Genomic DNA, 14,927 nt, shown 5'->3' with positions numbered 1-14,927 from the left:
AGTTATGATTTTCCCCGTCTAACGACAATCGATGTTGCAGTTGAATTCCACCCATAACAGTCTCTTAAATAGTTCTGGGTTACTTTTAACAGATATTGTCCTTCTCGAACACATATTTCATATTACGTAATTCTTTTCTCACAGAAATTTGTTTCTGAATATAAAGTTAGTCTTCTGTATACATTTTTTCACTCTGATTAAATAGTCCAATAACTATAGCAAAAAGAGCTCTTCTTTTCGAAAAAATGCCATTATATAAGTTATAAATGAAAACGCTTCTGTACTATAATTACAACTTCTGAAATATCAGCCCTTTTGATTCACGTTTTTGTCTCATTTGATTAAACCATAAAGAATACATAGTAAACAGTACCTCACTTGTCTGTATAGTAATGTAAGATATTTAAATAAGAGCAGTGCAAAATTATATTTCTTGTACATGAAATGCTTATAACTTTTAAATTATTAGTCTGATAGTCTTGGGATTGGTCTCATATAATTGCGTAAACAATTGCTTTGGAAAATTTACATTACATGTTGCTGATAGTTTCTAAATAGCTATATAAAGTGCATACATCAATCCGTGCAACACAAAAAAAAGTATTGTTTATTATGATCAACTAATATTCTTTCAACTTTTAAATTTTTTGTTCTATTGACTCGTGTATAATAAACAAATGCAAAGAAAACAATGTCTTTACTGTTTTACATTGCAATATCAGAAGTATAATAGGTTCAAGTACAAACTTGTATTTTTTTATACAAAAAATGCATATAACTTGTAAACTATTAGACTAATAGTCTTGGAATAGGTCTTACTATATTCAGTGGGAAGATATACACCGAAAAATAATTATCGCGGAAAATATGATCCCTTTTCAATTTCAAATCAATCCCGTTTCCCTCAAAAAGCCGGAAAGTGAACAGATGTAGGGGAGATTTCAGGTATAATTTATTATAACAAAACAAAGCTATTTGTGAAGGGGGGAAAATCGATTCAGATAATCGCTCAAGTGTTGATGACACTAGGCAACCAAGAGGAGGCAACTAGTTACGAAACAGGTTTTTGGTTTCTCGTTTGTGATCACACGTTACAACTTTCGCTTGTTCAACCAACTCTGAATAGTCCAATACCAGAACTTATATTTTTCAATAAAGTTTATTGCTAAAAGCTCTTTTAATTATCATAGAAGCGATTATTGACGATGTACTTGAAGTAGGCGTTGAGCTGATAGCTGAGGTTCTGAAAGAAGAACTAGAACAGAAAAAAGGTGATTGAAAAGCAAAATAATTTCTTTCGTTTGCTTTCAAAATTTCATTAGTACTCGGAAATATCTGTCAAAGAAATATCTATCAAAATCTGTCAAAATGAATTTAAAAAGCTTAACGTTCAAGCTATATAATTTTGAATTTTCAAATATTTGAACATTTGTAATTAGTAATATGCTAGTTTTTTTTCATTCACTTTTAAAATTCAATAATAATTTGTAACTTTTAATATCTCCACAGAGGAAATTAGTTTATAGGGAATTAGTTTATTCGCATAATCTTTGTTATTTATGTCCCAAAGACAATGATACGTTTGAAAAATTTCAAAAAAAAGAAGAAAAAGAAGACATATATCTCTAACTTCATATAGAAATTCAGGATACGTCAGAATCAGCACGTGTATTTTGTTTACTAAACGGTTGCTAGTTAAGGTTGAAAGTATTTGGAAACTGCTATATGACACGTTTCAACTAATCTGGTTGCTCCACTAAAGTTGAAAGGTTTTAACTTCAGTTGCTAGTTGAAAGCAACCGGGCAACCATCATATGACACGTTTCAACTTCACCGAAACCGCAAGTTGCTTTCAACTAGGTTGCCTCGAGTCATATAGTCTTCACACTTTCAAATTCGTTTATGCTGTTCGCGATTTCAACGCTCGAATACGTCATCTGGGGAGAAGATCGTTTCCATGTCATGACCATTCCCTCTCCTCTTCTCACTTATATAGGAATGTATTGCAATATTTTTCCCTTGCTTAATATTTTTCGGATTTACTTGTCAAAGATATTTTTTACAATATCCACGACGTTTTCTTTTAGATCTATGTTCAATGTAGTTTCCAGTAATGTGATTTTTATTCATTTTAAAATTAAAAAACTACCGTACTTCTTTCTCCTATGACTCTCTACACTTTATTTGTGGAAGCATGCGAAGTGTTACCATAGGTAGGTTCCACAGAGTGATGATTTTAAAGACACGGTCCCAGTAGAACACCAAAGTCAAACATCACTGGCTGCGGTCTGTAAGCTGGTGGTTGACCACTTTGATCATTCTGCATAGGGTCAGAGGGTGTGCGGTATAGATTCTCTTTAAACTGTTCTACCGTAAAGTGCTTGACTTTGTACGCAGGTGCCTATCAAATCAGGGGAGCTATCCTCTCTACAAAAGATTAAAACTAAGATGTCATAACTTCGAATTATTCTGAGGGATACTTCCCAAACTGTTGCCAATAGCCCGTTGTGCTGCTCTAGTGTGATGCAAATAAAGTACCTACCGTATCTTGCCATTGGCGATCGCAACACTCGAATACGCCATCTGGGGAGAGACCGGTTTCCTGTCTTCAGCCCTTCTCCCGTCCCTCTCCTCCTCTTTTCAGTTGTATGGATGGGTGGCCTAATGTAAACAAAAACAAGCGTCCTTAAACCGGAAGAAATTTAGAAAATCTCCGATGTATTCCTCCGCTTATGTTATGACTACGAGGCGATGTGTGAACAAGCCTAATATTCTATGAAGTTTTGTTATTGTAATTTGGGTTCAAATCTAAACATAATTGTACCATTCATAAGAGCTTTCAGAAATGTATTGATTCTCAGAGGTCGTAGGGCCCTTATTTGGCTACATTTGAATAAAATGTCACCAAAAATATCTTTAAAAATATATTTTTAAGTTAGCCTAATTAGAAAATATTCTAATGATTATAATATTAATATGATAATGCTGAAGTTTAAAGGTTGAAAGAAGGAACTCGGTACATGTGAAATACTGCAAAAGATATGATGCAATAATATGATGGCGCGTTTTTTCAATCTGCGGTAGCCCATTGTGCAGCTCTAGTGCGACGTAAATTAACTACAACAACAACAATTCAATCTGCGGCTAAAAAATATATCGGAAGAAGTAACCCGGAAGTCTTGCGAGAGCAATTTAACCACTAGCGCCACTACCCTTAGCTTTACACGATCACCCATCCATAACAGAGTCCTGTTATCGGGTCGCTAGGTGAGAGAGACAGTATCTTTATCGGTAGTGTCTCCCCAGCCTGGGAATACCCAACACCTCCTATAACTGAAAGCCTCCACACGGTTTTCTTATAGGTAGTCGAAACAACCTCAATGAAGATAAACCAGTTTACTAAAGAGCCGTGTGATAGAAAATGTAGTAAAATTAAGAAAGTTGACGCAAATATTTCTCGAAAAATCTTTTTAATTTAATGAATATGATTGGTTTGTCATATTTACTTATCAACCACCACAAATTCAATTCTCAAATATATATGATAAATTTCTCCCAATTACTTTTAAAAAAGAATTTGGGTTCATGCGCACAGCTGGTTCACTTTTTAAATAGTCTGCGCAGACTAGTTATAAAAAACCGTGTGGAGGCTTTCTGATCTAAGAGGTGATGGAATAACACCAACCATAGTCTGGCTGTCCGGCTTTTATTGGTGATTGAGCCTTTTACAGCACGGACCTGCTGGTGGTGAGTTCATCCTTTTCATGGATGGTGGCTTGGGAGGTGTTTACAGGAGTTGCAAAATTAAATGTTGCATTCTCTTTGCAATCCTTACGCTCCTCATTAAGTTTAGACGCAAATTATGGCATGTCACTGTTCCTTGTCGAGTACATCCGGGTTCAGAATGCTGAGAGTTTTAGCCACTTAAAATAGTAATATAAAATTCTTTACTTTTTTGAAAAACATAAAAGAGTGGTTGATAATGATAAAAAAGTAACTTAAGGAAGATAACAGCCATTTTATCAAATCTTACCTAATCTAAGTAGTGATTATGTGCTTCAATGGCGGAAGATTAGCCGCCAATTGATCAAAGGTCGATTTCTCAGACACTAGAGAGCAGGTAGCTTATACTTAGTTCTCTCCTTATGATGTCAGTGGAATTCAATGAAGAGAACGTTCGACCATTTATTCATGCTCCAATCTCTATGAATTATATGTACCTTAAGTCCTAAATTCTTAAGGCCGAGCGAAATTCGACTTTTAATTAAACGCGACTTACGAAAACAAAAGTAAATAAAGCATTTAGCTTTTCTAAGACCCGAAATGTGGTTAGCCATGCATACTGTGCCTGATTGAAACATGGGGAGAAAAGAACATGGGAGAGTGCGAAAACAATTAGTTTCAGGTGCTCTTTTAATAAGGCGGATAAGTGTGTCGTTTGCCACATCACGGCTTCTTTTGTCCGATCCCCTAACACCCCAGCTTTTGCGTTTTTACACCATCCTAAACTGATTCATTTGTTCCAGGAAAGTCCCGAAAAGTGGCTAGCCATGCATACTGTGCCTGATTGAAACATGGGGAGAAAAGAACATGGGAGAGTGCGAAAACAATTAGTTTCAGGTGCTCTTTTAATAAGGCGGATAAGTGTGTCCTTTGCCACATCACGGCTTCTTTTGTCCGATCCCCTAACACAGGGATGGGCAAACTTTTCTGGTCGAGGGCCAAAAATCGAGGAAAAAAATTTTGGTGGGCTAAATAAAAACATCTAAAATAAAAAAAAATACTATATGCAATTTTCAATGTAAATATTTAATGAGATGAATGAAATTGCGATTACATTTTTAAAAGTTCCTTATATTAAGGTTCCAAGTGAGATGTACTTATTTTAAGGAACAAGGGTAAACTACTTCTAGGTAACTACTTCTGAAATGATTTTTTCTCAGGTTTGTAGATGAAAACACTTGTTCACACATAAATAAAAGGAAGCAAACATAGACCTGATTTTCTAGGCATGAAATATTTGGGAAACTAGCTTTTGGTAATGATTTGTAAAACTCAATTTTTGGCATATTCAGAAACAATTGCTTCAGATGGCACCAATCTACGGCTATTCTATAAAGAACTTCTCAGTTCACCAATTGAAGCTGTCTGTGCTAGCCTCCATCAATTTATTATTTTGTAGAACAAAAATAGAGAAAGTTAAAAGGTCCGCAGTACTTAGTTAAAAAAGAAAGAAAAATAACTTTAAACGAAGTAGACAAGAAAATGGATGTATATTGTTTATATTCGCCACAGATCAGCAAGTTAAAATTCCATCCGCGGGCCGGATAAAACCTTCCGGTGGGCCACAGTTGGCCCGCGGGCCGTAGTTTCCCCATCCCTGCCCTAACACCCCAGCTTTTGCGTTTTTACACGATCACCCATCCGTACATAGTAACCGGAACCGCAATTTTTGCGTGCCTTGAATTTCGTTGGCAACGTTTCGTTAGAGGAATAATTATTTTTGTGGCAACACATTCGTATTATACTTGGAAATTTTGTCTACCATTCTTGCGCTTGCTAGCGTAGCATTCTTAAAAATTTTTTGCTAAAAGCCAAATTAGCTATAAGAATTATTGTTATTTATCACCATTAATTTATTTTCTTTAAACGATGGGTCATCGAAATATCTGGTTTAGCCATCCTCGAAAATTCGGTGCTGGTTCCCGATACTGGTAAGCCTATTATTTTAACTATGTCAGTCAAACACGTGTAACAAATTACAAAAAATTATAATTTATTGTTACATTAAATTTTATGTGTATTTTCTTATGCAGCATGTTATTGAATTCTATTTGCATATTCTCAGTTAGCTATTTTTATTGATTATTTCCATGAATCCATTCGATCCATGATTTCATTATGATTTTAGACTGAAGGTTGTTATGTATAATTGATAAATGTTATTTGTGTATTCTCTGTAATCTATGTATCAAAAAGTCAAGGCTACAATACAAAAAGCATGGAAAGTAGTTTGCTCTTTTTGGCTTCTATACAAATTTTTGAATTTCGTGGGGCTCATGTGTTTTTTTCTTTTCTATAGTATAGAGAACTGAACTTTTTGCACTAAATCTTTTCTTTTAATATGTCCTTGAATATTTTTTACATACAATTAGCTACTACTTTAAAATGTTTGCATGTCTGTCCCAAACATGCAAGCTAAAGTTTATGATCTAAATTAATATTTATTATTAATGTGAAAATTTAAATATAAAAGTGAGAGTGAATGTGAATATTGTGAACATTTTTGTAAGAATCACTTTTCAATTCTACATGTAGGTTATCTTGCTCTTGTATTCTACTCAATTTACTTGGATGTATAAAAGAAAAACATTGACTAAGAAAATAAAATGTTCTGTAATGTGTAATCAGGGTTCTGTCCAGACATTTTGTGAAAGGTCCGTTTTTGTAAAACTGTGAATAATCGTAATTCTTGAATATAAAATAAACGTTAAGTCACAAACATTCACCCAGGGTCCTGCTTTTGTGAATTTGTGCAAATAAGGTCTGTTATTGCAAAACAAAAATTTCTAGGAGTTATTAAATTGTAAAGACGTACCAGATTATGCTCAACAATGTAAAATTATAATTAAGAAAATTACATTTTAAGAAATAAACAGCTATTGCTGCTACTAAATTAGAGATGCAGCATATAAATATTTGGTATTTAGCCTATACTGCAGAAGTGTCTGCCTAAGACAAGATTTAGTTTGTTTACATTTGTCTTCCCCCCCCCTTCCTTGGGAAGGGTTTATTTGATTAACTAAACAATAATGAAGATAAACAAAATTGTGAAGAGTCCCATTAAAAGTTAAATTATTTTGTGAAGGGTCCGTTTATAAGTTAAAATATTAGTGTAGGGTCTGTTTTTGTGAAAAATATATTTTGTGAAGGTACCGTTAACAGACCCAAATTTCTTCTAAACCAGACCCTTAGTAATGCTAAAAAGTTAACCTTGATGACAAATTTTCTGCAAATGGCTTTCGTGTGGGGTTTCTATATCTAAGCGTGTGCGGAGTATTTGTGTATATTTTGGCAATTTCTTGCCTGCGAGAATCTGAAGAAAAGAATCACTGAAGACTGCCAATGCTCATCCCCAGTTAAACTGCTGTGTGTTTTTAAAACAGTTTTTCAAGTTTTAAATGATGTATTATAAATTACTGCACTTATATAAAAGTAAGTCGAAAGTATTCATTATTTTCCAACTACGGACAGGGATCTGTCCGGGGCAAATTTACCACCGTTTAGCGGTACTTTCGCAAATTCATCTTAATTAAGAATGGTACTTTCACAAAATACTTTTAAAGAAGCAAGTTTTAAGATTCTCTTCCTTGTCCCTTTAAAATTTTGCTTTCATATCGCAATGAAAAAAATGATAAATCACAGGTTAATTACACATATTGTTATATTGCCCTCTCACATTTGCTATTATGATGTAACAGAAGAATTTGCTTCACACCCTGTTTGTAAGAACTTCTCTTCCCCTTGAATTTTTTAAAAATGAAACTACTGTGCTCTCCCTCTGTAATTGATATGGTCAAAAATGTTCTCATAATGAAAATAACTGTTAAACACATAAATTCAAGTTAAAATTTTAACTATCGATAATGAATTTTATTGGTTTTTACATTTTATGCCTAAAATTTTACAATAGTAAAAATAAAAATTATTGAATATTTGGGGGGAAAATATGTAAAATTTTACCAATCATAAATTTTTTTTATTTGTACTTACAATTTTTGAAAACATTTTCTTACTTTACCATATTTTTGTGATTTTTCAATATGATTTTTAATTTTCACAAATTACGTCTAGATTTTCATAAAATAGGTACCTCTTAAAAAACCTAGATAGACTCCTGGATGGTAGTATTGAAAAGATGTTAAATTATTTTTTTCACTTTCAGCCGTGTTTGTGCGAATCACCATGGAATTATCAGAAAATATGGCTTAAATATGTGCAGAAGGTGTTTCAGACAATATGCTGGAGACATTGGTTTTAAAAAAGTATGTATGCATTTTCCTCTAGTTTTATCTAAAGATAATTTTAAGAGTACATTTGTATATTATATAAATTATGTGTGTTATGTGCGAACTGCAATAATTTATTCTTTCTCTCTATACGTATATACAGTTGTGATGTGATATCTTTCTGAATGCCCAATTTAATTTTGAAAATGTTTTGAATTTTGATATTACTCATTGGTTAAAAATTAGAGCTTGATATTAGTGTGAATTTAAAAAATATATACAAGTATACCAGTGTTTTCACTATAACGCGAGAATCTCGCATTAAAAAATTATTACCGCGAGAAATTTGCACATTCTATAAATCAATTTCAAAATTCACGAATTTCTCGCATTTTGGAAAAAGCTTAGAATTAAGCCATTTAGAATAAAATCCGTTTCACTTTTCTTCCTGGATCTTTCATTATTTTCAACATCTGCCCCATCTAGTTTCCTTATTTACCATAATTGTTCAGAACCTTTTCGAACAACAGAACACAACCACAGAACACATTTCTCTGCAACCACGTGTTTACCGTAGGTAAGGTTTCTTCATGTAAGACGCTCAAATTTTTTATCCACTTATGTAAGATGGACAAATACCTTGTAAAGGCAAAATCTTCTATGAAGATGCACCAAAAATATTCAATGCTTTAAGAAATAGAACACATTAAAAATGTATTATACTTAAAGAAATGATTTTTTTTCCAAGAGTTTTTGTGTTTTTTAGGGTGAGAAATTCTCACCCATTTTTTTTCGATAATTAAAACACTGTATACTACAGCAATATCAAATGCTGTTGGGAAGTTTCTTCTATTCTAAACTGCTTTGCAGAAATAGCTTTTTTCCCTTATTTAAAATTTAATTTTATTTAATAACTCAATTCAAGGTATATATATTTATTATATTTATTTATTCCTAAATAAGTAACAGGTACTGTTTGGTTATCCCGGCGCTTATCTCACAGTATCATGTTGTCGACTTTTTAGAACAACCAGCAAGTTATTGAATCAAAATGGCGGGTGTAAAACGAAATTGTTGTCATTTGAAAAAATTTAATAGAAAAATTAGAAGAACCTTAATACGAAGAAATGATTGTGCATATTGATTTAGGAGAGATTATTTAGAAATTCTGTGACGCCCTTGAGAATATTAATCGATCCCACCCCATTGTCAGCAGGGTGAGATTTCATGTGATGGTGAGCAGTACCAAATATTTTTTTTTCTAAGTATTCATTGAGAATAACTTGAAACCTTGCTTGAGATCATTTATTGGTTTTTCAGCGAATGCCACCTGTCATTTTGTAACTTGTTTTGTAAACAGATTGGTGATGTACATTATTTGGTGACTTTTCTCTTGCACCCCGCTAACCAGACTAAAATTTACAAAAATGGGAAAAAAGTATTACATTTTTTAAATAAAATACATTTTTATTGTTTTTTTAAATTATAAATATGTTTGTTAGATGTTAAAATATTTAGCAATAGGCTGATTAGGACTTTTTTGATTTATTCAACTTTAATATTAACAGTTGAGGTAAATTTGCTGTTTCTTCCTATTATACTTGAATTAATTATTTTATTAGCAAAATTTATCACTTAAAACCAGGGTTGGGGTTTTAGACAGGATACGTAGGTTTTACTGTCTTAAACTGGATAAAACTGTCTTTGTCTTAAAGTGTCCAAAACCTTGAACTTAAGTAAAAGGTAAAAATTTGATGTTTAACCATCATTGTACACATAATAATTACATGTATCAATAAATATTTGATATTTTTTATACAATTTACTTCAACTTATTAAAATAATATAATAGGGAAAGGTTTATAATTTTTGAAGCTCCACAATTTATTTAACGGCAAAAGTATCCTTATACCTTATCAGTATTATCTTATGTTATACCTTATCAGTATTAAAAGCATATTTATATTTAAAGAATAAGTCATGTTTTTGCATAAGGATGCATAATGCAGTATTAAAAAATAATAATTTTTTTAAAAAATTAACCTTTTATTTTTCACAATATTTTCAAAAATTTTATAATTCCTGCATTACAGGATGATAAAAAAGACATCTATTAGAAAAATTGTTTTGAAATATAAATAGATTAATTTGAATCGGAAATACAAAATAACTGAAAAATGTATTAACAATTTTGAAAGGCATAACATCAGTTTCAGTTACTGACACTGATGTATCACCACTATGCTAAAAGAATTGAACATGAATGAAATAAAAATATTCTTGAATAGTACTATAAATAAACTTGTTTATAACCAACCAAGCACTTAGTCCCTAATAGTTTAACATGTATGGCAAGGTAAAACTTCAGTCTTGTGCTACTGAATGTTAAGAGGGCCAATTGAACTTGATTAATCTTCCTTTGTTTAATGTTCACATTGAAGAGTCAAACAATATTAATAGAACATCATACTTTTATAAACAAATATTCTCTAGTAGATTTAATTATCAATGTTATTAGTTCCATATTATTTTACCTTTTAAGTATTGTTTAGATAAAATTGTGACATAATTTGGGTAAAAGGATTTTGGACAGGATGGTTTAAACCGTGGATTAATCCATTCTGTCCTAAACCTTGCTTAAAACTACCCATTTTTGTTGCAAATTGCAAGATATTTTAATTTTATTAGGAATTTTTAGTTATTGATTATTTAAAAAATGTGCATTCAGTAATATTTTAAGTTGTTGCTTTTATTGTTGTAGGCATATCAATCTCATTTTGTTGGTAAAATTTTGCTTCTAATGTAGCAAATTCTGATATTTTATACTTCAAAAAAAATTATGCATGGGTTGGTGAGTGTAGGTTTGACAAGTGCAATGATGAAGTAGCCATGCTAATACTGAGTCACATATAATGTGTCTGTGAGTTAAACCAAGCTACTGAGCATTTTTTAAGTTGTGTGAACTGATAAATAGAATATTTTCCTGCATTATTGGTATCTACTGCATTAATTTGACTGATTTTTGCAGTTCGAACTTAATGCTACAGAAATGTTGTCAAAATGCATCGTTGGAAGGGAGTGTTTAATAGGTTCTTTCCTGGTATTCGTTTGGCTTACATAGAATAAGAATTATAAGTTTTTATATCAACAGTGGTAGCAAGTTGTGGTAATAATTACTTTTATAAAAGTTTTTAATAAATGCATTGTGGTATCTTCTGTCTAGATGTTGTATCTTTACAGATCGTTTTAAAATGCAATACTAATTTTGATAATTTTCATCGTTGATTGTAGCCATAAATGCCTATATATCTGGTATTCTTTATCATACATTTTTTTTGTCATAAGTATGAAGAGGTCCAACCTCTGTCCCTCATATAGTTAATATGTGGGTTCTTTGCCTTAAACCTAACAAATTAATTGTAATAAATTTTATAGCTGATTTTTTTAAAAATTAGTTTTGATAATATATGATAATTTTGACTTAATCTTGGACATTATAATTCAAACTTATAGATATAGCATACCACAGTCGGGTTAAATTTTCCACTCTTGGATTTTTTATTTTTAAGAAAATTTATTTGGATCAAGTGTGTTTAAAGCCAGTTTAAAAAATTAACAGTATACAGTAAAAAATTATTTTTTTCAGGAGACAAAGTAAAACTTAACTTGGCAAGTAATGAGCATTTATCTAATGTACAACACCAAGTGTATTAAAGCTACTGCATTACATCATCAAATATCTCCTCTTAAACTAAGTAAAAGCAGAGTGATTTTTCAAAAACAAGAGCACCTTCAGTTTTGAAGGGCTCTAGTCTTGCTAATTATATCGATTATAGGTAGCTAGATTAGTGACCCTTAAAACTGCAATACTCAAATATGAGGAGTATTATTAACTTAGCTTGAAAGGGAAAAATGATTTGCAATAGAAATGGCAATTAGAAGAAGCTCTTGTTTCTGCTACTTCCTTAAAGTGAAAAAAAAAATCTTACTTGGTAAAAAGGGACAAAACTTATACTCAGAGGACAGGTAGAGTGCATGTACCACTGTAAGGGTGGGACACTTAAGGAGTACTGTTATATTCTAACTAATATGTTCTTAGTTAAAAATAATAATTATTTAGGATTGATTGGTTTCTAAGTAGCCATTGGTGATAGCGAATAAATTCATACGAGTAAGAAGACTAAGAATGCGATTCACTCAAAACAAGAATCTTCATTCAAATATATTTCATTTGTAGTAAAGACTTTAATTTCCATTGTTTATCAAGCACCACTGCTCTGATGGGTAGTTAACTTATGGGTAAATATGGATTTTATTGTTGCTCTCGGGATTTAAAATATTTTCTTGCAACATTTTTCCGAAGAGAAGGTTGTGCGGTCTTGCTTTGGAGACCAAAAATTAAAATGTTTTATGTCTCTAGTTGAGTCGTTAATTTTTTTTTTTCTTTCTAAATGCATTATGGTATCTTCTACATAGATTTTAGTCTATGCAGATCGTTTTTCTAATGCTACAGTAATCTTTGGTGATTTGCATCGTTGATTGTAGCCATTAGTGCCTACATATCTGGTATTTTTCACCATACAATTTTGTGTGTCGATAACTGGTGAGTCCTAAACTATTTTACTTGTAAATGTATAATATCCTTTGTGTGTTTCTAATAAGCTTTCCAAACTTATAGGTAAATAATTCTGGTAAATCAAACTTTATGCATTTGCAGCTACTTCCATCCTTTATTGCCATTTTAGTTTAACAATATGCTTTTTTTATTGTATGTAACTTAACTGTTTGTAAAATTAAAAATTTTAAGCTAATCTAAATTTTTTTCAATTCTTTCAGTTGGATTAAATGAAGACAAATGTGCTCACTTGAAGGAATCTGCTACACTGAACAAAAATGAGAAAAATATAAATTACCATTATGTTATTATTGCTCTTTGTAATAAATTTCTTTTCTTGAGTACTATATTTTTGTTTTATTTAGATTTATCTACATAACAGGTTAAATGTAAACCTGCATTTGCCCTAAATGATTGCAATTGCATCCTATATTTTTCACACTTCAATTTTTATTTATTGCTCTCCATTTACAGTCATCCAATATTAATGCTACAATGACTTTGTCAACTGTCTTAAGATTATTTAACATGCTACACACCATAATATAACTGACTGATGGGTGTCATAGATGTGCATTTGATGGAGGTATTTTTGAAAAGACTAAAAATGTTGCTAGAAGTGTCTTTGAAACGAGGCGTTTCTGTAAGTTGTTTTTTTTATGATGAAAAATCAAATGATTTAAGGCACATTAGTAGGTCTGGAAGTTGTTAAAGGTTTTGCCAAAATTCATACTTTTTCATAAAATTCAAATTTTTTTTTTTTTTAAACTAAGGAGACTAAAGCTAATTTTTTATTTTTAAGAATATAAAATATTGCAATACAATAAATAACATATTTGGGACTATAGTTATACTTAAATGTTTTATATTATACTACATATGAAATGTTCTGTGTATTTCCTTAAATTATCAACTGCCGGGTTTATTTTTTTGATATGGCGGAGGAGTGAATTGCGTTTTTACTATGCTATTAAAAACCGTCAAACGACTACTTAATTATGGTACAGCTAATAGTAACTTTGCTAAGTTTTCTTTTAAAAGAATTTTGTACGGAATATTCACAAATTATTTATTATATTATCAAATATAAATTATTAAGAACTTAAGTCATTATTTAGCAATGAAACTAGAATTCCTATGTTGAAAGGAATTGTGTGTCATACGGAATTTTGCTATAGATGTCTATATTCAGCATCTAAACGTAATCTTGAGGCTTAAAAATAAAAACAATTGAATAACTTATTTAGAGACTGCATTAATGAAGAGCTGCGAGTGTATATTTTGTAATCAGGATCGTGTCGAAACGAAGTAGGCGATAGTTTTTCTCATTAAACAGTTATCTCATTTTTTGACGAATATTGTTTTTTAATTAAATGTTTTAGGATATACTTTCTTAATACTTATCTTAGAATAAAACCTTTATGATGGCAGGAATCCTCTCTGTTTTACTTAAAGACTGATGGTTGTAACGACTTAAAATTATAAATCGTAAAAAGCAAATAGCAAGCAGGATTATAGTACGCAACAAACCGAAATCTTTGATAAGGATTCATATTTGTGCGAGAATGCTAATTTTGTTGCTCGTGCTGCCGTCTAGTGACGATTACTTGATAAATTTATGGTGGATTAGAAAACTAATTTATAATACGAATAGCATGTTAATTTTTATTTTATAATAATTAATTCTAAACTATTTAAGAGTTAACTCTTGTCAATATTAAAGAAATTAACGATATAAAAATTTATATATGTTTATAACCGAAATTAATTTTTGTTTAATAATTATTATCTTAAATTGCTCTTAAAATTTTAAATTAAAAGAACTAAATGCAATTTAATAAAAAAAATCGTTGCATTCGGCTGAATAGTTAAACTTAAGAAATAAATGCCTTTTTTTTAAAAATTGATTTGGACAAATTTTTGTCAAAGAATTTTATAATTTATATGCTTTCGCGACTTTTTTTTACAACCGAGCAATTTCGGTAGCATAAACTAAGATGTTATATTTAAGATTTTAAAGACTGATTTAGGCCCGGGACATATATGCCCAATCAGTCCTGACAACTGGGACGTATGTGTCCCAGTAGTCTTCAAATAGTAATTTTGAAAAGAAAACCAATGATCACATAGGACTGTTGGGATAATGTGTTCCCACTATCCAAGACGAAAGGGACACATATGTCCCGATAATAAAAACGGAAGTAAAACTTATCAGTTTATTAGAGGTAATCCGCTTCGTGAGTAACTTCTCTGGTCTTAGGTTTATAGATGAATGAAAATTTAATCGAAAATAGGCGGTATTT

At 31.1% G+C, this 14,927-nt stretch overlaps 1 protein-coding gene and 1 non-coding gene across 2 annotated transcripts; both read left to right on the top strand.

Moving 5' to 3' along the window:
* Window positions 1–5,526: 5,526 nt before the first annotated feature.
* On the top strand, window positions 5,527–12,971 carry RpS29 (ribosomal protein S29). Its single transcript, XM_087161453.1, has 3 exons — window positions 5,527–5,714; window positions 7,946–8,045; window positions 12,846–12,971. Exons 1-3 carry the CDS (start codon window positions 5,653–5,655, stop codon window positions 12,852–12,854), a joined length of 171 nt encoding a protein of 56 aa, XP_087017579.1. The 5' UTR covers window positions 5,527–5,652; the 3' UTR covers window positions 12,855–12,971.
* On the top strand, window positions 10,880–10,956 carry LOC122269333 (small nucleolar RNA U6-53/MBII-28). Its single transcript, XR_006225123.1, has one exon. It is a non-coding gene; the product is annotated as a small nucleolar RNA U6-53/MBII-28 (small nucleolar RNA).
* Window positions 12,972–14,927: the final 1,956 nt, after the last annotated feature.

This window comes from Parasteatoda tepidariorum, chromosome 4 (assembly GCF_982258835.1).
Source record: "Parasteatoda tepidariorum strain Cologne lab strain chromosome 4, Ptep-v5.0, whole genome shotgun sequence".
Lineage (NCBI taxonomy): Eukaryota > Metazoa > Arthropoda > Arachnida > Araneae > Theridiidae > Parasteatoda > Parasteatoda tepidariorum.
Note: the sequence above shows the minus strand (reverse complement) of the source record. Positions and strands in the feature narration are given on the sequence as shown.

Coding starts and splice junctions, on each gene's coding strand:
- RpS29 (XM_087161453.1), top strand. CDS start 5,653: ATGGGTCATCGAAATATCTGGTTTAGCCATCCTCGAAAATTCGGTGCT. Junction 5,715..7,945: donor GGTGCTGGTTCCCGATACTG/GTAAGCCTATTA, acceptor TTTCACTTTCAG/CCGTGTTTGTGCGAATCACC.